Source organism: Vulpes vulpes, chromosome 6 (genome assembly GCF_048418805.1).
Source record: "Vulpes vulpes isolate BD-2025 chromosome 6, VulVul3, whole genome shotgun sequence".
Classification (NCBI taxonomy): domain Eukaryota; kingdom Metazoa; phylum Chordata; class Mammalia; order Carnivora; family Canidae; genus Vulpes; species Vulpes vulpes.
The window spans coordinates 102,978,758-103,003,761 of NC_132785.1; the positions used below are offsets into that span (position 1 = coordinate 102,978,758).

Consider the following 25,004-nt stretch of genomic DNA (forward strand, 5'->3'; position numbering starts at 1 on the left):
CTGGGTGGCTTGGAGGTTGAGCGTCTGCCTTTGGCTCAGGTTGTGATCCTGGGGCCCTGGGATCGAGTCTCACATCAGGCTCCCCACAGGGAGCCTGCTTCTCCCTCTGCCTATGTCTCTGCCTCTCTCAGTGTCTCTCATTAATAAATAAAATATTTAAAAATAAATAAATAAATATTCTTCCCATTCCATTGGGTTGTCTTTTCACTTTCTTGATAGCATTTTTGCACAATTGTTTTTCATTTTTATGAAGTCCAGTTTACTTTTTCTTTTGTTGCCATATTTTTCATATCATAGCCAAGAAACCATTGCCTAATCCAATGTCGCAAAGATTTGTTATTCTTTATTCTGAGAATTTTATGTTTAGCTCTTTGATACATTTTTTAGTTTTGTATATGGTGTGGGGTAGGGATCCAACTTTTTTTTTTTTTTTTTTTTTTTTTTTTTGCATACAAATATCCATTTGTCTCAGGACCATAAGTTGAAAGGACTATTCTATTCCTATTGAATTGTCTTGATAACAATGTCAAAAATGGGTCTTTCTTCTTTTCTAAAATAAGCATTTAAAGCTTTAAAATTCCATACAAAAGATAAGTGAAAGGAATCATACACAAAAAGCTACATAATGTAAAATTCTCTTATATGAAATGTCCAGAATAGGCAAATCCATAGAAACAGAATGTTGATTAATGATTTCCAGGGGATAAGGGACAAAGGAGTTAGAACTGACTGATAATAGGTATGCGATTTCTTTTGGGGATAACAGGATTATTCTGAAATTAGATAGTAGTGATTATTACTTTATTACATAGTGAATGTAGTGAAAAGCACCAAACTGCACACTTTAAAATGATGAATTTTATGTTATCTGAATTGTATCTCAATTTTAAAATGTTAGGTTAGGTACATGGGTATGCAGAAAAGCTAACAACTGTTACTTTATTGCAACTGGAATTTAACAGTAGTTTCTTGAGGGACCAGAAGATAATACAAATTATGGTAATGGTTGCATGACTCTGTGAATTAACTTAAAATCATTGAATTGTACACCTAAAACAGGTGAGTTTTATAATATGGAATTTATACTTCAGTAAATATTTTTAATAAGATTTTTTTGAAAACTTCATTTAAACTCTGCTTTAGCTTAATCCCATAAATTTTGATGCATTATGCTTTTGTTTTTATTCAATTTAAAATCATTTTAAAATATCTTTGCATTGTTTTCTTTGACCCATGGGCTATTTAAAATGTGATATTTTACTTCTAAATGTGTGAGCATTTTCCAAACATCTTCCTGGCTTTTATTCTAATTTAATTATTTTGCAATAAAATTTTACACTTTAAAAATTATGAGGTGTGTGTGTGTGCATGTGTCCCAAATTGTAGTCTATCTTGATGAATATTCCATGGGACTTAAAAAGAAATATGTATTCTGCTGTTGAGTGGCATGGAGTGTGCTAAAAATGTCCCCTTAGGATGGCAAACAAGTGTTCAAGTCTTCTAATTATTGTGCCTATTTGTTCCATCAGCTCCTGAAAGAGAAATGATGAAATATCAAAGTATTGTGGACTTGTCTATTTCTCCTTTCAATTTGGTCAGTTTTTGTTTCATGTATTGTGAAGCTCTGTTTGTGGGTGAACACACATTTAGGATTACTACACCTTCTTCACCTTCTTAAAAAACTTTTCTTTTTATCATTATGAAATTATCCATATATATCCCTGATAGTATTCTTTGTCCTCAAGTCTTTTTCTATTAATATAGTCTAGCTTTCTTATGATAAAGGTTGGATGGTGCATCTTTTATCGTTCTTTTTCTTTTAAACTATTTATGTTTTCACATTAAAAGTGGGTTTCATTTAATATGTTTTTTACCCATTTTAATGATCTCTGCTTTTTAATTTGGTCATTTGCATTTAATTACAAGTACATACAATGTACTTACAATCTGTTTGGCTTAGGTATAGCATCCTACTATTTGTTTTCTATTTGTTCCATTTGCTCTTCTCTTTTTCATCTCTCACTGTCTTCTTTTGGGTGGAGGGGTCTTCTTTATGACTTCATTTTATCTATATTGAGTTATTAACTATACTCTCATGTCCTATGTGCTATTGTTGTTAGACATTTTGTCTCTACATTATCAACTCCATAGTACTTTGTTATCACTTTTGCTCTAATATTTCAAAGAAATTTTTTAAAATGGAAAATAAGTTTTATATTTACCCTCTTCTTTACCATTTCAGGCATTCTTCATTCTTTTATGTAGATCCAAGTATTATTTTCTGTCTGCCTAAAGAACTTCCTTTAACATTTCTCTAAGATTTCATGTATCTCTAAAAGTATTATGCCTTCATTTTTAAAGGGTATTTTTGCTGGATGCAGAATTCCAGGTTGATCAGTTTTTCTTTCAGCACATTAAAGATGTCATTCCATTGTCTTCTGGCTTGCATAGTTTGGATCAGAAGTTTGCCATTATCTTTGTGCCTCCATAAGATATATCTACATCAGGCTGCTTTAAAGATTTTCTCTTAAAAAAAATAATAAAAATAAAGATTTTCTCTTTCTCAGTAATTTTTAGCAATTTGACTTTCTTTGTTGGTTTTGTTTGTTCATTCTGCTGGGCTTCATTGTGATTCTTGGGTCTGTAAGTGCTTATAGTTTTTATCAAATTTGAAAGATTTTTGGACATTTGTGTTTTTCCTTTCTGCACTTCATTCTGGATAGTTTCTGTGGCTATGTTTTTAATTTCATTTATTTTTCTTCTGTAGTGTCCAGTTTGTCTTAAATTCCATCCACTGACTTTTCATTTCAGATATTGTATTTTTTTTTTCATTGCCAGAAGTTCCATTTGGTTCTTTTTTAAGTATACATATCTCATTCATTCCTCATTCTATTCATGATTTTCTTGAAATCCTTAAGCATATTTTACATATTTATTATAGCTGTTTTCATGTGCCTGTCTACTCATTCTACCAGTTCTGTCATTTTAAAGTCTATTTCTATTGACTGGTATTTTTTTATTCCTTAGTCATGGGTCACATTTTCCTGCTGCCTGATAATTCTATTGATTTTTCATTGGATGTCAGATATTTTATGTTACATTATTGTCTTGTTTTGTTATCTCTCTTTAAAGAATGTTGAGGGCGCCTGGGTGGCTCAGTGGTTGAGCATCTGCCTCCCGTTCAGGTCGTGATCCTGGGGACCCAGAATCGAGTCCCACATCGGGCTCCCTGCATGGAGCCTGCTTCTCCCTCTGCCTGTTTCCCTGTGCTTCTCTCTCTCTCTGCATCTCATGAATAAATAGAATCTTAAAAAATAAAATAAAATAAAGAATGTCGAACTTTTTATCTGGAAGGCAGTTAGGCTATTTATGGATAAGATCAATCCTTTAGAGGCATGTTTTAAGTTTTTTAGAGTTGGTCTAAATTGTCCTTAGAGAAAATTGCTTGAAAATACTAGTTGGCATTACCCTTACAGGGTCTCTACTACATGCCCTGAGTGATCCAACTGGTTGATATTTGAACATTTATCAGTCCCATGTGAACTCTTATTCAGCTGATAGCTTCTGATCATTTTTTGCCCAGTCTTATGGAGCTTCACTCTGTGTACATCTTAGTATTAAGCAAATACTCAAGAGAACTTTATTCAGATTTCTGGAGTTTGTTTCCACATACACCCCACTTTTCTAGAACTCTGCCCCACACCTTCCATCCAAAGTTTCATTGATCTTCAGGTTCTGTCTTTTAACTCAGCAAGACCACCAGACAGTTTGGTATTCCTTTTCCTGCTCTATACCAGAATATGTCTCTAATCAGAAACTGAGGCAATCACTGGACCCATCTCATTTATTTCCTTTTTCTCGGAGATCACAGTCTTGTACTGCCTGTTATGCAGTATCTAAAGCCATCAATGTATCCATTTTGTTTAGTTTACTAGTTGTGTATGGTGGGAAAGTAAATCGGGATCCTGTTGCTCTGTCATGGCCAGAAGCAGAAATCTTAAGGCCTGATTTTGATAAAGAAATAGTGGTGAGAAAAGTCATGCCCAAAAGTCAGACACTAATGACTTAGCTGGGGATCCCAGGGTATATGGAGGCAGCAGGAAGATTCTAGCATCTACAAGCCATGCAGGAACAAGTAGGACAATAGAGAAAGGAAGAAAAGGTGGAGGCTATTAAAACAAATCTCACTTGTGTTCCCAGGTGCCTAGATAGTTTCTATTTGTTTCTCCAGATCTACTCTCCACCCTTCATCCTGCCCCGTACCTTAGAGGATTAACCTTCTATACTGCATCAATAGGGCTCTGGTTTCTAGTTGTGCTCAGCCAAAGAGAGGTACAAGTGGGAAACTGGAAGGCAGGAAGATTATTTATTCCCCTAATTCCTTACCTGCCAAATCACCGTGACTGTGGATTGGTTTTGTTATTCCACCAGAGATCATAGGTTATAGGTTTTGTCAGGTACTCTTTCTAGGTTCTAGTGACTATTTTTTCTTTTGACTCTTCAGATTTAGGGAATGGTAACGTCTTCTCAATGTTATTAAACCTTAAGTATCACACCACTTTTGTTAGTTCCCTTGAGCCTGATCAAACCTTGCTAAATAATCCTTTTGTTAAATTCTTCCCTTTTTCCCACAAAGACCCTGATACTATAGAATTATTGATGTTGTCCCTAACTGAACAACGTACTGCCCACTAATTGTATGACTTTAGGCAGACCACTTTCCGATATCTCCTTAGTTTGCCCATGGCCTAGCTTTGACTATGCAGGGCCGTATAAATCAGAAACTCAAATTCAGCAGACTACCCCACAGCAGCAGCCCTAAGATAATTAGTGCCCCCTCCCCAAACCTACCTTTTCTTTATTGTCTCCTATTCCCACACTGGAATTCCTGGTTTAGCTGCTGTGCCTCATAGGGTAATCCACATGCCTCCCTCCAGATCTTAGCAACAGATACAACCGGCTGAGGGCTAAGAAAGTAGCAGACCAAATGTAGACCACTTAATGAGGATGAGCATCATTTTGAGATCAAGGTCAAGTTCATACAAGCTACTGAGCATTTGGCCCTGGCCAGTAGGGCTCAATACACAAGGAAAAAAATTTTCCCTCCTGAGATATACACCCTAGAGAAGGCATTTTTATCTTCTAACTAGAAAGACAAATAGCATGAATAAAGAAAAATGTTTTTAAAAATCGAAAATAATTTAAATTATAATTAAATAATAAAGAAGGAAAAGTCATGAGGAAGGTTTTAAAGGTTTAAAAGGTTAGTTTTATATAAAGGTATTCCTGAGGTCAAGAAAGTTAGACAGGGCTGTGTACTATAGCCTCCCTCAGGCTACAGGAGATTTAGAAATGGAAGCCAAAGGAAGAGTGGAAAAAATCCACAAGCAACAAGAACCAAAGAGTTAGTGGCTGTCTATCCTGATAGACATTAGGCCACAATGAAAACCATAAAAGTGAACACATAACCTTTGGGTCCAGCGTCCCCATCTCCCTGTCCTGAGAGGGGAAAGATGGTCTTCCACCCTTCTATGAAAACCCATTAAACCTACTTGCCTTCCTGGGGAAGTTATTTCTGCATAGTGCACCTTTTGTGTCTTCCCCTTGATCAAAGGAACACTTAAGGCCCCTTAGAGACTTCTAACATGACAGCCTATTCACTCTACATGGTTGATGTTTTTCCTAGAGTTTCACTTGACCCTTGCTCTAAATATAATGTACCTTTCCTCTGCCCATATTGGAACTCAGTGCCAACACCTCTGGAGCCACTATGTCCGAATTAACCCCTCTCTTTCCCTCTCTCTCTAGGGCCCCTTCCAAGATTTTGGGGAAGGTTTACACCTCTCTGGGAACCAGACCTCCTCACTCTTCAACTCTTACAGAGGCCTGAACATGATCGTGCATTTTCTTTGCAGAAAAGGCCAGTATTTTCCTATTATTTTGTTGACATTAAATGCAACCCAAACTTACCTGAGAATGCACCCAGGCAGGTTGTTGGACTGGGTCTACCTAGGAGCTCTGGGATTTCCAAGTGAGTCAGCAGGCTCCTATAGTAGCAGGGCCCAAAGAATGGCACCCTTACCCTGCAGCCTCTACATAATGCCCCTTGTGACCTCATCCTACCACTAGCTGTTATAACCTGACTCATGGCATCCCTCTGTGCAGTCTGGTTTCTGATAAGGAACCTCCATGAAAAACGTTTTGCTCACCCCTGTGCCAGCTACCCACACTACTGATCCAAGGCTTGGAAAGTATAACCCTCTGACCCCTAACCCTTGACCCTGACCCTAATTCCCACTGGGCCTTCCCTGGGAATAGGTCCATACTTAACATTTTTTACTGAAGGGAGAAAAGAGACCATGTACTCAATGATTTGCTATTGTCGGAGTAATTAATACTCTAAATGCCTGAAGAGGAGTGACTGACAGTTTTGAGGCCTTTAACTCTTCCTATCCTCAAACTAATCTGAAGTGTGTTTTCCCTGCTTCCTCTAATTACGTTTCAGGCCCTTGCCGGTCCATGCAAGCCAAATTCACTTGGTCTTGGAAGGGATTTAGTTAAAGTCAACACGATGCCTTGCAGTTGACCAGTGTTGGCTCTGGAGTTCCCGAAAGAGGGACCTAGAGATGGAGAACTGGGTGATACAGGGGATTTTTCTTCAGGCTATTTGTATAGTAACTACTAAATTTCTGTTAGGTCATATGTTTATCTAAGACAGAGATAGGGCAGATAGAAGCCCCTCCCCTGCCGCCTTTCCCACAACCACCACTTGGCACCAATATCATAGTTGATAGTCTCTAAAATGATTCACCCCATCACTGGATTCTCTCACTTCTCACTTTATTTCTTCCCCTTTCACTCACTCAATCCCTGGCAAATCCTATCCCACTGGTCTTTGTCCTATTCACCTGTCCATCCATCCATCCATCTATCCACTCATCCAGGATGGCAGCTCCTTCCCAATGGGAAGCAAAAGCCCCTTTCAGAAAGAATCCCTATTTTTTTTCATTCAGGTCTGTGGGGTCAACACACTTTGGCTTCAAATCCCAAGTGATGCCAGAGGCTGCCAATGGGGTTACCACACTTCTCCACAGACACCTTTCTCCTCTTCTCATTCCCTCCCCATCTCTTTCTCTTCTACTCTTAAATCCCCTTTCTGTTTTCTCTCCTTTTTTCCTCTCCTTTTTCTTCCTCTAATCCTCACCCTTTAAGCATACCCAAGGCAGCCACCAGGGATATTTTGTAGCCATTAAAACTAAAGTGGGGCAACTGAGCCCAATCTTAGAAAAGCTGGTAACTCGGGGCAACTGAGTGGCTCAGTGGTTGAGCGTCTGCCTTTTGCTCAGGTCGTGGTCCTGGGTCCTGGGATCGAGTTCCACATCGGGCTCCTCACAGGGAGTCTGCCTATGTCTCTGTGTCTGTCATGAATAAATAAATAAAATCTAAATTTTAAAAGAAAGAAAGAAAAGCTGTTAACTCCTCACTCACAGGTCCCCCTTTATCTTGCCACTCCCAGTGTGCCTGGGTGGAATAACCTGACCTTGCCTTCCCCGGCCAAAAGGGTGTGGATTTTAGGGTCTTGATGGGGAGCCCAGGGCACCCAGCCTTCATGCAAGGACCCTGGGCTGGTTGTAGCCCATCCAAAAGAAGAGAAAAATAAGCTCCCAACATGGAGAAAACTGCCTTGCCTCCTGTTGCTACTGACAACAAAACAACAAAGCCAGGATTTAATGGTCAGGCAAGACTAAAACAGTGCTGTCAGCAACCAGGGCCCAGCTAATCTTCTTCCAATGGTGACCTCGGTTCTGTGCACAGTGACAATGATTGTAACCAGACACAGCGCTCTCAGGTGTAGGAGACAGGCCAACAGCCATAACTCCACTCCCCTCTCTCCTCTTGCCTCTGGCAGACCCACTGAAGGTCAGTCTCCCCTAACTGGAGCACATGTGCTAGAAGTGGAGGGTGGTCAGCCTCAGACCTTCAGGAGGCTCCTCTTCAGAGCCACATTCCCAGTTCACATCTTTATTCCTTTCGTAAAGAAGGGATTATTAGGTCTGGAGCCTTGGCACCTGCAATGTTTCCACAAGCATGCCTTTAACGTGGCCCATCTTCATGCTCTATTATCCATTTACTGTCCAGGCTTCTAGAGCCCCATCTGTCCTAGAATTGCTGGCTTTAAGCTCGAGGGGCCTTGACAATCATCTGGCCCTGACCCTCTAGGAACAAATGAATCCTTGCTTGGGATCCAATCCTCCACAGAAGTCAGATTTCCTAAACACAGTAGTATCACAGGAGGAAGAGCCATTCTGATCTAGTATACAAGGTGGGGAACAAATGGATTCAGTCAACCCATATTTTGAGGGGCCACATGGCACCAGAATTTAGTGCAGATGCATTTTGATGAATGCAGACACGGTCCTTTTGCTCCTGAAGCTATCTAGTGGTGAAAATAGAAATGGATGGAGTAACTAAAGTACACTGCTGTCTACCAAAAGGGAATATACACAGGGCTCCCGAGCCGAGGGAGGGTATAGTCAGGGAGGGGTCCTCCTTCTTGGGAGGAGCCTTCCCAAGGAAATGGGATTGAAACAGAAAACAAGAGAATATTTTTCTCATTTACATCATCACCCAGAGCCTAGTACAGAGCCAGCACATGGTAGTATGCAGTAAATGTTTGTTGAATGAATAAACTAGGAAATGAACAAATATCTCCACATTCCCTGAGAACCCTTGGTTACTAATGGGATTTGGTGCTGGGTCTGTTAATGTACTCATACACCAAAAAATCTAACTAAACTTAAAGTCATGAATCCTCAGTCTATTCATGATATGGAAGTGTTGCTTGCGGGTCCTTCCATTTTAGAGGTGAGTTTGCCGGGTCACAAGTAGGAAAGATGATACCCCTGAGATCCCACAGGGAGTCTGCCGGACTCACCCCCTCCCCCCACACAGATCACACCGTGGAGAACTCCATAAATGGACTCATTAAAGCAGGAAAGGCCAGCCTCTTGACAGGTGATTGGATTTAGATATGAAAGCAGAGATGGGTTAGACTCCTGTGCCCAGATGTCCTAACCACAGACAAGGGGAGACTAGCGCCATGAATCTACCCTCTCTTTCTCAGAAGAGGGGAAAGAGTTCTTGGAAATTACCATAAAGCATCCAAATGAGCAAATCCAAGGCCATTTGCTGTCAGGTTTCCCAGCAGGATTGTGGGCAGACTGACCAGCTGTCCCAGCCCCCAGAACTGTCTTAACTTCAAAGACTGGGCTCTCTATCCCTGAAAAAGTGCCCCTACTACAAACGCCCCGAAAGTCTCTCAGACCTCAAAACTTGCCTGCATTAAGGTATTGCTCTTGGGTCTTGGGAAACCTGTCTCTAACACACAGCAGTGAGGACCCCCTTCCCAGTCCCCCTCTAGCAAACACAGCTCCAAGAAGAGAAAGTGGAGCTAGTGACCCTGCTGGTATGCATAGAGGCAGGGCTACCATATGTAGCCATGTAGGCTGTTCATTGCCCTCCCTCTGCTTGCCACGCTGTGCCCCCTGGCAGGGCTGCATCCACACAAAGGAAGGGGCGTCTTTTTCTCACTTGCACGTACATGCCATGTGAGCTAGTGGTGACCCTGGGTGGAGAGCCCAAAGAATTACATCTGGGGAGAAAAATAAGCCAATCCATCCCTTGCTACCACCTAAATAGTCCAGCCAGGTGTTCCTCAAGCAATCAGATATGCTAATTGGACAGACTTCTTAGAAGGTAATAGAATATGATGGATAAACCAGTAGTCCCAGGAAGGCTTTATGTTTTATTTTTCTATGTCCTGAGTTCAGATGACAGTGCAAATTGAACTATTGAGATGTACTAAGGAAGGATCAAATGCCTTATTTCTGTTAAACTACTTTAAGGAGAGTAAAGATTTACAGTAAGTATATCCTCTCTGTGTTGGAAACACCAGGGGTTTGGAATCTTTCCCAGACACCGGGCTCTAGCTTCACTTACTTTGAGCCTGTTGGTCAGGAAGGAGGCCCCGAAAGATGAGGTAAAGTGGGCATTTTTCAGAAAAACGAGAGGAAATGGAGGGCCCAGCTTCTCACCAGAGAACATACTCCATACTCAGAATGATTAGCTGACAGTGTTGTCTGAATGGTGGCATAACATAGGTGTGCTGCTTGAGAGGAGGACTGCGGTTTGAGCAAATGCTTGGTGGGTGCAGATGGGCCGTGGTCCCTCACGGATTTCTTTACAGTGCACGGACGTGTTGCAAAGGCAACTCATACCTGTGGGCAGGGGCAGCTACCCTGTCTCAGAAATGCTTTCCCAGCATGATATCCTGTGATATTTACCCATCTGCCCAGTCTTCCCGGAGGTTAGAAAACAAGCTATGGGAATGGAGCTAAGTGCTTGCTTTGCCAGCAGGGTCTCATCAACTCTCCATACATTGCTGAGATGAAATGGGGTTCAGAGAGGTTAAGCAACTTGGCCAAGATTATATAGCCAATAAGTCCTGGTGAAGTCAGGACTTGAACTCAGATCATATGGCATTAGTGCCCACACCTATTACCACCTTCACAGGACAGGAATTTCCGGGTCTTTAAATGAAGTCCGGAGCCTAAGCTATAATGAAGAGGGAAGACACAGTTCCCCTGATCCTCAGTGCCAGCCAAGCTCTGCTGACACAGGTGACATTGATACAATTCCTGAGATACAATTCCCCCAGATGTTTCACCCGGAAGCAGGGACTGCCTCCTACTGCATGCCCAGTGTCTGGAGCCAAGTGGGGCTCACAGCTGAATGTTTATTGAAAGGATGAAGGAATTTCTCCAGAGCTGCCCTTGCACTGCCTTTCCCCTTCCTCTCTCACAAACTCTGAGAGTGCACTGGGCTCAGCAGGGCCCCTGAGCAGGCACCAGGTTCTTCACACCACTGACCCTGGCGTGGCTTAAACACTCATGTCCTACAATGGACAGTTGGGGGGAGGCCTTGAACATGTGGAAGCGTCCTTCATACAACGGGCTCTCAGCTGTTCCTGGGAGCTCCACTAATGAGTCCTGGGGTCACAGTTACAAACCTCCTCTGGCTCCCAGAGCTGTCGCTGTGTCCTCTCACTGGTTCTAAAGCCTCCAGAGGGACAAATCCAATCAGGAGATTTGCAACTGTCCCCTTGGCCCTGATCTCCTTCCCTTAAGTGGCCAGAGTACTGGGGGGGGTTCAGACTCCCCCATGGTGTGGCTGGCTCCTAGGTGGGCCCAGGCAGCAGGGACTTGAGATACCAGGTATTAAATGTCAAAGATCAGAGGCCAAGCCATTTATGCACCTGGAGATACTGTTCCAGCAGTTACTCTCCGTGTGTATCACCTAGTGCAGCTTGGTGAATCTGTCAGTACCAGGGAGGGTAGGAATCAAATAAGACAGGCCCTACCCTCAGGGGAGTCCACCATCAGGGTGTCCACCATCACATGGGAGAGCTGAGTACATGTGCGACAATCAGCAGCAGTACAAGGTTGGTGTGTTGTGTGCCAGCTCAGAAAGGCACGGCTCAGAAAGAACAGGTGCTGTTAGGGTACCTAGGGGGACAAAAAGAGAAACAGAACCCCTCAAAGTGACCACACTGTCAGGAGTTCCTCTCTTTTCACTCTCCACCCAGCATTTCATTTCTGTTCAGTTACCTATTGCTACATAACAGAACACCCTAAAACGTAGTACCTTAAAAACAACTCATTATTCTCTCTTATAGCTGTGCTGGCTGGGCTCAGCCAGCTGGTTCTCACTCAGGACCTCTTGCAGTGACAGCCAAAAGGTAGCTAGGGCTGGACTCACCCCAAGGTTCTGCTGAGCTGCACAGCCACATGGGTATCACTCATTCACAAGGCTGGCAGTCATGTGAATCTTGGAGGAGAGCTCAGCTAGGTTCTTGATGACAGAACCTATTTCCAGCCTCTCTGTGGGGCCTGGACTTCTTACTGGATGGTAGCCAGTTATTAGAGCAAGTGTCCCAGGACTAAAGCTTCTAAAAGACCCAGACAGATATCAGAAAGCTTCTTATAATCAAGGCTTGGAAGTTCTAGAATGTGGCCCACTGTATTCTGTTGGTCCAGCAAGTCACTATGGCTATCCCAGATTCAAGAGGTGGGAAACAGCACACAAACATCAGGAGGGAAAGGCTGGGGGCTTTGGAGACTGTCCCCCACCACTTCCTTTATTGAGCTTGAAGAGGGAGAGGAAATGAGCTATGGGCTTGGGAGGCCAGAAGGAAAAACTACTTTAACCCTGTGTCTAGAACAAGGTACTTCTTTCTCCAAGTCCCTCCTCACACGATTCTCTTAACTCAGATCCCAAGGTACATTCTTAGACTATATCCTAGGCCCAGAAGAATTCTGGGCCAGAATATGGAAGAGAGTGGAAAAAAACCACATACATCATTCTCACTGGAGAATGAATCTGCTACCTGACAGTTGCCAAGAAATTGCTTATCTGTCCTTCCTGCGATGTGGACTCTAAGGGACAGGATCTGGTGCCTATGACATCCCAGCAGTGGTTGCCCTGGAGACCTGGAAGTCAAGGACGGTAAGGGAGCTTCTTGCCAAGATGACCTCACAGAGATATCTCTTTGCTTTCTTGTGACCACCTGGTAACGAAGCTATGAAGGAGAGAGAAAGCCATAAATTCCTCAGATGTATGTACACAGGCAGAGCAGAGTAAGCTAATGCAGAGTCCTAGTGTACATGTCATGAGGTGTCCCTTGGATTCCTTCCACTCCCCTGACTTGCTCTGTTGGGGGCTGTCCATCTAACCTTGCTGGACTTGGGCTTAGGAGCTTTGTTTGCAAGGCTATAGAATCACCTGGTGGTTTGAGACCGCCCTTCCCATTCATCTGGATAAGTCAAGCATAATAAATCTGCAGTTAACCTCCGCAGCCTCTGCCTGTCACTCCTCATTACGTACCAAGGAAAGGTGATCACTGCTAGTGCAAAGCAGAATGGAGTAGTTTGCACGTCCCATCCGCCAGTCACTCCCAGTCTATGCTGCTGGAGAGAACTCCCCCAACCCAACAAAATGTGCTCAACAACTCCCTCCCTCCCTTCCTTCCTTCCTTCCTTCCTTCCTTCCTTCCTTCCTTCCTTCCTTCCTTCCTTCCTTCCTTCCTCCTTCCCTCCCTCTCTTTCTAGAAAAAAACCTCTAGCGCACAGATGAAGTTAATGACATTCCTTAGTTCGTGACCCAATCTCGCCTTTGTACCATGCACACTCTACCTCTATTTATTTAAAAAAAATAAACTAAACATCGTCCAGCCCCCACCCCAAACAGGAGTCAGAACCTTGACCATAACCAACATATCTTCCAGCTCCCAGCGACTGTAAACAGGAAGACAGCGGCCGGTCAGCCTGCATAGGCCAGAACAGAGCAGCTGGTCCTTTCAAAAGGTTTCACTGGCGTCCGAAGGCGGCGTCCTTTCGAAATGCCTCCATGTTCACGCGGCCCAAGTGTCCCATTAAATCCCCGCTCATTTAAGATCTGGGTTCCCAATCGGTGTATCATTTTCTTTTAATGATCTGTGCTTCCTATAGAAACATGGAGAACGACTATTTCTTTTTCTCAATTAAACATGTAGCGGCCGGCAGAGGGAAGGCACCTCGTCCGTCCGCCTGCCCCGGGGAGCGGCGGGCAAGGGGTTAAGGCGGGCGCGGCGGACCCGGGAGGAACCCTCTCGGGAACCCGAGCGCGGCCCGGCCCGCCGCGCGCATGCGCCCAGCAGCCCGCGCGCCGCCGCTCCCCGCTCCCGCTCCCGCTCCCCGCTCCCCGCTCCCGCTGCACAAAGGCCTGCTTTGTTCCCCCGGTTCTGTTTTAAATATCTGACGACTGTTCCCCCCCATCCCTGCGCCAGCTCCCCGGGCCTGGCTGCAGGCGCGGCACAAGGGCGCATTGTGGGGCCGAGCGAGGGCCGAAGGGGGCTGGGGGCGCCGGCCCGCTGGGGACGCTCGTGTGTCGCCGAGTTGACTCAGCCATTTCGGTCACCGGGGCCGCGCGTCTAGGGGGGCGGGGGCGGGGGCGGGGGGCTCGTCCCCACAGTAAGAGTCTGAAAACGGGGAGTGGACAGAAGCGTTTCCAAAGCCCGCCTGGAAGGGGGTGCGGAGGCCGCCAGCGGGGCGCGAACCCGCGGAGTCAGCCGCTTGGGTTCAGTCCGAAACTGTGCGCTGACAAGGTGCGGGTCACTGGGCGCTGCGGCGCAAACCTACCCTAACGGGGGAAGGGGACGGGGGGCGGCGGACCCTTCCTCCCCGCAGGCTCGCGGCCCCCGGGGGCGCTGCACAAAGGCCGTCACCCCGGGCTTTGCGGGCCTCTCGCTGCCGGCTGGTGGGAGCGCGCCCTCAGGGAAATCACACCTTCGCGGGTTCGGCCCCTCCCTGTCGAGGGCCGGTGGGTGAGGACTGGGACGAGAGTCGAACAAAAGTTGGCTTTCAGCTCGCCGGAGAGCGGCCCGCCGCCGCGCCCTCCCTCCCCGGGCCTGCGCCGCCCCTGCGGACTAGCGCGTGGCTTTCCTTCCTGCGCAGGTGCAGGTGCGTGTGGACCTGCGCGGCGGAGGGGGCGTCCTCGCACCGGGAAGGTGTGCAACGGGCACAGCACAAATGGGGCTTCCTCTCGGTCCCATTTTCTTGTTTAAGAGTAGGGGAACCCTGCCCCTCAGACTGGGCCTTGGAATCCGAGCAAAACACGAAATGTGGGCCTTAGCAACTCGGGGAAAGTGTGTTTGGTCTTCAGTTTCATCAAAAGGAATTTTTTTCTTTCTTTCTTTCTTTTTTTTTTTTTTTACTTTCACTTGTGACCAAAGCCCCCATACCTCTTAGAATCTTGAAGGGAAATTGTGACCCTTCCACCCAGGGCAGGTGAAAGAGGAAGAACTGGCTTGGGAGGATTTGATTCAGAAGTAAAGGATTTGGTAGTTTTGTTGTGGTTGTTCTAGGCCGGACTGAGAGCCCCTAAATCCTCCCTCATGATTTGTTATTGCCTTGGTCACATTTCTAGTCATGAAGACCATAAATATTTTCAGAGATGTATTTTTTTTTTAAGTCACACTTTGACGCACATGTCACATGTTGTCTCAACTCACCAATGCTGTAAGCATTGGAGCTGAGAGCTCATACAGACCAACCTTCTTATTTTGCAAATGAGGAAGCCTGGCCACAACCACTCAGAAAGACAGGGCTGAGGTGGGCCTGGAGACCAGGTCTCCCATGTCCACAGTTGGATTCTTTCTCTTCTGATGTGCTTGCTACTTAGGCGTGGAATAAAGACCAGGTTTTCACCCACAGCTTCCTCACAAATCCGTCCCACGTAGAGGATTCTGAGTCAAGAGCCTAAAGCTTTGAGGAAAGGTTCTTGGTATTCACACAGCCCTGTGGAGAGATGAAGAGCCTCTGCTCAGTATATCCCTCAGATACACACTAGCTACAAGCTTAGAGACCCAGTCACGATTGGCTGCCAGGGTTGCTGAGTGTCAGAGAAATCCTGGCTGTCTGTTTCCAGGCACTCTTTGGTCTTCTTAGGAATTTCTTCAAGCAGCATTAAGTGTCCTTTCACCACTCTGTTGGCCAGTGAGCCCCCTATCTCTGGAAATGATAACGGCCCCCCAGGCCCCCTGCCTGCAGATCAACCTGCAGCTGAGTTGTTTGGGAAAGTGTTCCCTAGAACTGACTTCTGTCTGTGATGAGTGTGCAGAATACGAAAATAAGGTGGTGGTCCCTACAACCCCTCTTCCCTCACACACACCCCTGCAGACTCGGAGATGTTAGAAGGGATACTGGAGCATTTCTGTGATACAATACAGCCTGCTTGGAGAAAAGCCATCACCAACAGTGCCATTGCATGGCAGTGCCCCTGTGTCTGGGGAGGTTGTGGCAGGATTTATATCCCAGTGAGCTTCAGAGGGTGGGATCACTGTAGATGACCTCTAGCTTGTACCTTTCACTTTGGCCCACCCTCCTTTACCATATATCCCACCTTGACCTACAGCACCACCACCACTGCGACCCCTTCCTTGCACCAGCCATCCACTGATTTGAAGCTCTCCAGGGTTGGCAGATGAACTCACATTTCAAGCCATCACATGGGAATGCTGCCTGGTGGCCAAGTGTTTGGTTTCAGCAGCATCACCTTTTGACTGTTCAGCAGTGTTTGTGCAAGTATTTGCATATGTTATTGCATTTGGACCTTGTTATTTTATAAGAATGAGTGGAAAATGGGAAAATAAAGTGCTGATGCTGGTGATAAGAAGGGCAGGCCTCATAAACTTAACGTGATTGAGACAAAGATGGAAATCATTAGGTCCGCCGAAAGTTGGGGAATACATGGCCTCAGTCAGATGCTCCCTGGATTTAAGCCAGTCGCCTGTGCGTTCGATTGTGAAGAAGAATACGTTAGAGAGCATATATGATATTCTGGACCTAACATGGTCAAAGATTGTACCTAAGGTGAGATGTGATTGGGACTTTACCACATTCCTTCAGTTCTACAGCTGTATTGACTTAATGACAGTTTTCAGGGCAGGGGTGAGGGCGATGTTGTGAGTTGGGAAGTCAAGAAATCAAGACAAGACAAGAAATCAAGAAAATACAGTAATAATATTGTTCAGCCCCCGGGAAGGGAACCCTGCCTTATAGCTTTCAAGTGTACTCTTTGCCTCTTACACATGAGACCAGTGAATTTTCAGGAAAGCATTAGGTTTGAAAGGAATGAGTGTCCCATAGACACATTCTCTGTGGGGGTCACTCCAGCACCAAAGCCTGGGATAAGGCCTTTAATCAATGTGCTAAAAGGGACAGAACCGAACTCAGCTGAGGCCCTTGTGCCAGGGAGTTTTCACAGCTCGCCTGTACCCAGCTGACAGAAAATCATGAGCGTCAAAGCAAAGAATGTGGGGCTGGTCTTTTCTTCTTGGGCACCCGCTCCCTTCAGAGCCATTGTTCCAGCTGTCTCTAGGGGTGGGGAGGGGGCATGCTTCCCTCTCAGCCTTTGCACAGTCTGTGCCCTCTGCCTGGATTAGCTGTCCTTCCTCTCAGACTGCCTGGCCAACTCCTGGCTCATTCTGGAAGACTCAGCTCTAGCTTCTGCATCCCCAGGCCCACGCTTCTGCACTGCCACTGTGCACTCTCTGCCCACCCTCCACCTGTGCTCTTTCCACACCATGTAACCACAGCTGGCTTGCCTGCAAGAGCTTTGAGGGCAAGATTTCTTGTGCGTCTCTCACATCCTCAGCACGCATGCCCGGGGCCCTCAGTAGGTGTCTGCCAAATGGCCGAGGGTCACAGGGAGCACGAGGCCCACAGGAAGAACTGTGTAGGACGAGATGGTCTATCAAAGCTCACCGGGGTGACCTGGCACTGGCATTTTAAACTTCTTAGACACTGAAAAACCCTTTCTTTATGCTCCAGAAGCCAAACCATTTGTCTCTGGATTCCTCTTGGTCTGCTCCCAAGGTGCCCTCATCTGGAGGCCTTCCTGCCCACACTAGTGTCTGCAGTTCCAGGCCTGCAGCGCCACCCTGCTTACCTCCTGGACGGTTCTCGACGCATGCTTTTGCTAAGTAAATCCACTGACTTTTCCTTCAACCATGGGATTCTTGCTGAATTCTTACCACTTTCCTCAGGCAAAAACAACCCAGAAGTGCTGTCTGATCCAAAGCATTTCCCAGGGAGGGCAGCCAAGTGAGTGCAAGAACCTCTCGGCCGTCTGGGACTGTGATGTGATGTCTGAACAGCCTCTTTAGAAACACTCCAGCCTTTTCCAGGGATGCCATCCGGGCGGGGACACTCCATGTCAGGCCCTCTCTGTTGTCTGGGGGTCCTGGGGACAGATGTGGGAGCACTCGATCCGGGGATTTAGCCTGGTTGGGCCTCAGCAGGCATCACTGGGTCAGCTCTGAACGAGAAGGGGTCCCAGCTCAGGTTTGTGCCCTTCTACCCACTGGCTTTTTCTTGGCCTAACACACCCTGCCCTGCTGCCCTTGACTATGACAATGGTCTGAGCAGCCTAAGGAGGATCAGCTCAAAGAAGCCCACCACCACTGGCCAGCCTCCCACCCCACCCAGCTCGATGCCCCACCGGCCCCTTCCTGAGGGCGCCGCCACCACCGTTGGCTGGCTGAACTGCTCTCAGCACTAGTGAGTTCCACTTACTCTCCAGGTCCTCTGGAGCTTGAGCTCTCTGGGGTGGTGCCCAGAGTCCACTTGATAGAAAGCTGATTCTTTTCCTGTGGGGCAAACAGCTCTGATCAGAACACGTCTGTCAGGGGATGACTTGGCAGGGCCACAATGCCAGGCTCGGATGCCTCTTTTCTGTGTGATTTCCCAAAATTCAGGCAGGAAAACATGCCTTCCCCCAGAGCAGCCGGCTGCCCCACCAGCATTTGCATCCCCTAAAGATATATAAAAGGAGCCAGTGGCCGGCCCCCAGTGAGGACAAGGCTGTGATTCAAGGACGCTCCAGTGACATCCCCAGCGTGAGAGTGCAGCTGGGGCGGTTTATGAACAGTGCTGAGTCCCAGGGGAAAGTCGGTCCTGTCCTCTAACCCACAAACGTCTATTGTTCGCTTTCTTGTTTTGCTCCAAATGTTTAGTTGTGCTCGGAGCACAGAAAAGCCCCAAAACCAGGCCATCGGCCAGGGCCAGCCTGAAGCAGGGAAGCCTATGGCTGGAACTCTGTGGGACCCCTGCTGCCCTCTGTTGTTCCCACCTCTCCCTAAGATGTGACCGTGCTGGGGGTAGGGGGTGATGGGGTGACCTCTTCCTGGCCAGGGCTATTTGGACAACAGTGGGCTTGGCCCCCCCCCCCTCCCAAGCAAAGTGTGACCACCCAGGCTCACTGGCTTGGCAACCAGACACCACGGCCCATGCTGGTTACCTTGGGGCTGTCCAAGATCCGAGCAGGAGTCTCTCTCCTAAATGCTTGTCACTGACCAAGGCTGATGGGGTCTGATGGGAATAATTGTGTGCTGGGCCCCTGGCTGCATCAAGAACTTGGGGCCTGCAGTCCAGCCTCTCGGGTTTGACTCCTGGCTCCAGCTCTTAATAGCTGTGCAACCTTGGGCAAGTGACTCAGCCTCTCTGAGCCTCCATTTCCTTCTTGGCAGAATGACACCCGCCTTGTAGAGCCATTGTGATTTTAACAAGGTAATCGAGATAGGCAGTGGCATAAAATGAGCCCTCAGTAAATATTGGTTATTTTTTTGTATTATTCTTATTGATCCACTGGTGACTCTATCACACCATCCTGAAGCCACCCTGCTTTGAGCACCCACTTTTGCACCTAATCCGATACCTTTGACAGTCTCCAGTTGTGGGTCTGAGAACAGCTGTGCAAGACAGGCAGTGCCAGAGGAATGAAGGATGAAGTGCCTTGTGACATAGGGGAGGAGAGAACGTGCTCAAAAGCCCGTAGCCTCCACCTCCCCCTCCCCTCAGCCCCAGATCCCTTTCTCTGGGGCTCATATTACCTGCCCTCCCCCACAGCTGGTGATTCTCTGCCCCACCATGTGGCCCCGGGCAACCCCAAGGCCTGCCCAGAGAGACCCTCTCCCCCTCTGTACCCACCGTGACGTCCGCCAATGGCCAGTGGGGGCGGCTGGGGGCTAGGGGGACAGAAGTAGAATCTCTGGAAATTCTGCTAGACAAGGCAGTGAGGGATCCAGATCCCAAAAGCCAACACCTGCAGGCCTGAGTTCTAAATGTGGTTTAGAAAGGCTGTGTTGTAAAGGGGTGGGACAGAGCGCAGAGGGGCAGAGCACCCAGGAAAGGCAAGAATGGGTCCTGAGTTCTAGTCCTCCTCCTCCAGACAGTCCACATCCCTTTTTGGGGCTTTGGGACTTCTCCCTTCTCAAAAAACAGCACCGAGATGACCACCCCCACCTTGGATTCATTAATCCTTTCAAGAATAAGGTCTTGGGAGCCTCCTGACAGGGCCATATGGTTTCCTTATCTTCCTAATCTCCCAGCACTCACCTTCCATTTGGAATGTTTATCCCAAGATAACGATCAGATTCCACTTAGGGTGATTGAATGGGGGCCTCCTCCAAGTGAGTATTTTACCCCACTCCCCTTTGCAAATGAACAGAGAACCCAAACCAATAATAAGTGAGCCAGACCAGGTTCTGAGAATGGATAGGGCTCCTCCCACACTCTCAGCCCCCTCCCTGCAACCCCAACCTCCTCTCCCCACAAATATCCCTCTCTTCCACCTGGGCAGCTCCACTGTTAGGTGCTTTGCAGAGTGGAGTTCTGTGTAGGATTGCTGTAGAACAAAGCATAACTGCCATAAACAGTGTTCTAAAAAGCAAAGATGTGATACAAGAGCAGCGCTTTTCGATACAAAAGTAATGCAGGCCACAAAGACAAGTCCATCTGCAATTTTATATTTTGTAATAGCCACATTGAAAAGATAAAAATGGGGGTGCCTAGCTGCTCAATCAGTGGAGCATACGACTCTTGATCTTGGGGTTGTAAGTTTGAGTCCCACGTCAGGTCTAGAGATGACTTAAAAATAAAATCCTTAAAAAAGAAAAAGGTAAAAATGAACAGGTGAAATTAATTTTAACAGTACATTTCATTCATAAGTATTATTAATTAGACAATATTTATTTACTATAATGATATTTTTATTTAGCCTCAAAATATCATTTCAACATGTAATCAACATAAAAATTATTTGTGAGGTATTTCGTGTTTGCTTTTTTGTACTTAATCTTCAAAATCTGGTAGGTGTTTTACAGCTTGCAACATGCATCCATTCAGACTAGCCACATCCCAGTTGTGCATAGCCTGCTGAGGCTGGTGGCTGAGGTATTGCTTGGGGAGGATCCAGCTAGATCATGCTAGGATCCAGCTAGATCATGCTAAGAAACCTGGGGCCGGGATGAATGTTATGGGCAGCATGACTACCACTAGCGAGTTGGCTGCCCTAGAGCCTCTGTGAAAAGATGAGCAGTCCATAACTTTGTTCCCAGTCTAAATAGAGAGCCAGATTTCATCTCCTACCCCTCCCAGCCTTTCCACTCCCAGGAAGGAAAACACACATAGATGACAATTTTGTTAAAAACTTCTAGCAGGGATGCCTGGGTAGCTTAGGGGTTGAGCGTCTGCCTTTGGCTCAGGGAGGGATCCCAGGGTCCTGGGATCGAGTCCCACATCGGGCTCCCCCTGGGGACCCTGCTTCTCCCTCTGTCTGTCTCTGCCCACCCCCTCTGTGTCTCTCATGAATAAATAATAAAATCTTTTTTAAAAAATGAAAAATAAAATTTTAAAAACTGCTAGCAATTGTGTTAGTCATTTCACTTGCTAATAAAATTGTTCCTTGAAGCCTTTCCCATAGGCTGTTTAAAGCTGAAGGTGGTACCCGATGAGCATCGAGCAGCCGTGTTGTGGGCTCTCTGAAGAGGGGAAGGCCTGGCTGCAGTAGACAGAGCCAGATTCGGGCCATGGATGCCAGTGATGCTCCCTGATTCCAGGAAAGGGGAGGAACCGCTCGGACAGTGTGGGACACTCGGACAGATCTCCCGCTAGTCATTCAGACACCAGATTTACATGACTGTGCGTTCTGGACAGGGCAATGGAAGAGGACTGGGTCTGTGTTAGTGATTTGTGTGTGTGCTTGGTTCCTTCTCCCCATGGTGAGTCTTCCGTGAGTCAGTGATGCGGCAGGTCTCCTGCTGCAGCAGTTATGCCCGGTGCCTCCCCTACTCTCAAGATCAAGATAAACACGTTCCAAACAAAGAGAAGGATGGGAGGGGAGGTGTCTGGCCAAGCAGGAGGATGTTAGGCCAGTCCTCAGCCCCAAATGGAAGAAAGGTGGGGAGCAGGATCCAGGTTTCCTGGGGGAGGCCTTCCCAACCACCCTGGGCCAAAACAGCTCGCTGGCCCTCTCTGCTCTTGTTTCCTTCCTAGTGCTTACAGTTCCTGACAGGCCATTCGATTTTTCTCTGCCGACTGCTGTCCTCAGTTTTGTTTCTTGCTTCACTCCAGTGCCTAGAAGAGTGCCTGTCACTCTTAATAAACATTTGCTGACTGAATACAGTGCTGGAGCTTGTGCCAGGAACACAGCACAGGGCTCCAAAGAGCCATGAGCTCAGGAATGGCAAGAAGATGAAAAGGAGCCTGTGGAAAGGCAGAGAGAGGCATGGGAGTGGAGGCGCGCCCAGAGGGGTGGGGTGCAGGGCGAAGGAACGAAGAGGCAGAGAGAGGTGGTGGTCTGTGTGTGCGATTCGCCCAGTAATGGGAGACAGAGAAAACTTTGGAAAAGTGGAGGAATGTGATTGCAGCACAAAGGCAGGGAGATTATTTTGTCAGCAACATTTGGATCCCATTGGTGATGAGAGACATGTGGGCCCGGCAAGGAGACAATTGTGGTAGTCAAGACAGGATGTGAATAAGACATAAAGAAGTGTTTCATCAGTGGGGATGGAAAAGGACCAGGGCTGCGGTAGCCAAGTCAAGGAGTAGGAAGGGTCGGCCCCAGCATTCCCATGCGCGGCCTCACATGCACCGCCGGTATGCTCCCCACACGTGTGCACACTCACACGCGTGCACACACACACAGGCCACCCCCGGGGAGTGTTCGTTCCGAGGCCCCCCTCCCACATTCTGACTAACTGCAAACCCCACTTTCTGCTTCAGTCTCTGGTCTTCTGTTTGCTTCTTCCCATGGCCACCAAGGCAGCGGCCCCGTGGGCAAGGAGGGACGGAGGGGCTCTGGATGAGGCAGGATTTTCTCCATTCATGAGGTTTGCTTGTGGCTACCTGAGGAGGGAAGAGGGCTTGAAGAGGGTCACAAGATCCCCAGGACCGGGAGGAGAGAAAGGCCCCAGCAAAAGAAGACCCAGAAGAGGAGAGAAATCCTCCTCTGAGCGTGGCCAGGGATGGCAAGGGCTCACTGACGTCTCCCACACGTTCACACATGTGTGGGCCACGTGAAAGGTCTGGGATTGACATGGGGACCCAGAGGAGGTGACCGGCTTCTCGTTAGGAGAGGGTGGGGACGTGCTCGGGGATCCAGCTGAAATAAGACTTTATTTTTAAAGAGCCTTAGATCGATGTCTCTGCTAGCCTAAATATAACTGAACAGACAACTCCTTCCCCGGGCTGGGCCTCCAGGCGAGCTCCAAGACCCTGTGTTTGAAAAAAAAAAGAAAGAAAGAAAGAGAGAGAGAGAGAGGAATCCACAGATGCAAAAGGTCACACAGCTAGCCCCGTGAGTGTGTTGGGAGGAGGGAGATGGATGAGCTGGCCATGGACACTCTGCAATCCCCTGGCCTCACCCTCAAGGAAGAACTATGGAAGCTTGTTGGAGGAGAGAGAGGGGGCCCCGGTGGTAATAATGGGGGACCCAGGCTTGTGTTCAGGGAGCCGACAGTCCAGCGGGAGGGGGCACACACACCTCTAGGGCAGCACAGTGACAGAGGGCCCTGGGTGACACGCAGTTGGAGGATGGTGGGTGTTCCTCGGTCTGTATGGATGGACAACCCAAAAAGTTCATCTTGGAGAAGGAAGGATCCGCGATGAGGGATCTTGACAAAGATGGAGAGAAAACATGAGCGTGGGCAGGATACATTTGGGCAGCTCTGGGCATTCTGATTTCACAATGAATGTAAGGAGAGGGAGCAGGTGGCTTGAGGTCTCCAGGCCATTTCCAGAAGCTTGTCCTTGTGTCTGTGGGTGAGGGGCAGTCACTGAACATTCGAGGGCAAGGTAGGGACACGACCCAGATGGATTGAAGGAAGATTAGATTAGCAATGGGGTATAGGGCAGAGTGGAATGAGGAGGCTCCCGGGGTGGGGAGAGCCCAGGAACACGAAGTTCAGTTAGGGATCTTAGTAGAGCCTTGCTAGCTACTGCAACACACTCCCCAACCTGAGATACATAGTAGAAGTTTTTTTCTTGCTCACATAAGCCCGACTTGTGGAGCTCTGCTCCTACAGTATTTCAAGGATCCTGACTGAGGGAGGCTCACCCTTCAATAGATGGATATCCATCTGGCTAGGAGAAGGTAGAGGATCTCATAGGTGGTTTTTGTGAGCCAGACATTCCATTGGCCAGACCTCAGCCACTTGGCCCCACCCACATGCAGGGGACCCGGCCCTCTGGTAGCCCCCCTGCTGGCCGTCTGTCTCTGGGGGGCATGACAATCTGGTGGTCATCTCTGCCCCAAAACACGGACAGGGACCAAAATCTGATGGAGTGTGTTGGCAACAGAAGTGCAAATGGGGAGCAGGGAGAGTGTCCATCCACATTTAGGAGGGAGGAAGAGGAGGAGCCAAGGAAGGAAAGCAAAAAGAGGCAGCTTAGAAAAGAGAAAGAATCCATCAGTCCTACAAAGACTACAAGGAAGGGGGACTGAGAAGGAGCCCTTCAGTTTAAGTCCCACAAGGCCTAAGGAGAAGTGGGGCTGGGCCAGCTTTCAAGGCTTTGGGAAGCAGCCAGCAATGATTCCCTAGCACCTTCCATAAGCACATCCCATGACTGCCTGGTAACCTCTCTGTGGTGCGGCGGCGGGAATATGGGTTTGGAGTCAGAAGATCTGGGTTCAAATCCAGAAAAGCCACCTTAACCTTGAGCAAATGTAACCTCTCTGAGCTTCAGTTTCCCCATCTGTGAAATGGGCATACCGGGACCTACTTGCCACCTGTGTTATAAGAGTGAGCAGTAATCCACTTGGTGTCGATCCTCGGTAATTTGTGCAGCAAACATTTATTGCTCATTTACTGAGGGTCAGGCACCTCATGGGGGTGTTGGATAGTCAAAGGACCCAGACAAAATGACTGCTCCCTAGAAGGGAAGCTTACTGTAGATAGGGCTGACAGACACACCAGCAGATCCTCCTACAGTGTGGTAAGTGCAGAGACCGAGGCATTCCTAGGAGCAAAGGAGCAGTGGGGAACACCACCCCCACGTGTGTGTGTGTCGGAGCAGGGGCTGAGATGCCGGTAAGGCGGGCATCTCCGAGTTTAGTGTCTCTGACCATAA

The 25,004-nt window shown here is 47.5% G+C and overlaps 1 protein-coding gene and 1 long non-coding RNA gene across 2 annotated transcripts in view; one reads left to right on the forward strand and one right to left on the reverse strand.

Moving 5' to 3' along the window:
* The window catches only part of RAD51B (RAD51 paralog B), a 717,101-nt gene extending 703,410 nt beyond the window's left edge, over positions 1-13,691 (forward strand). Inside the window, exon 11 of the mRNA XM_072761803.1 lies at positions 5,809-13,691. Coding sequence (XP_072617904.1) covers positions 5,809-6,035 — 227 coding nt within the window. The 3' untranslated portion in view covers positions 6,036-13,691. The remainder of the gene's footprint in view (positions 1-5,808) is intronic.
* A 1,344-nt stretch (positions 13,692-15,035) lies between these two features.
* On the reverse strand, positions 15,036-18,467 carry LOC112927199 (uncharacterized). Its single transcript, XR_003236474.2, has 3 exons — positions 18,171-18,467; positions 17,545-17,913; positions 15,036-15,392 (listed from the first exon to the last, which is right to left on the reverse strand). It is a non-coding gene; the product is annotated as an uncharacterized lncRNA (long non-coding RNA).
* Between the last annotated feature and the right edge of the window lie 6,537 nt (positions 18,468-25,004).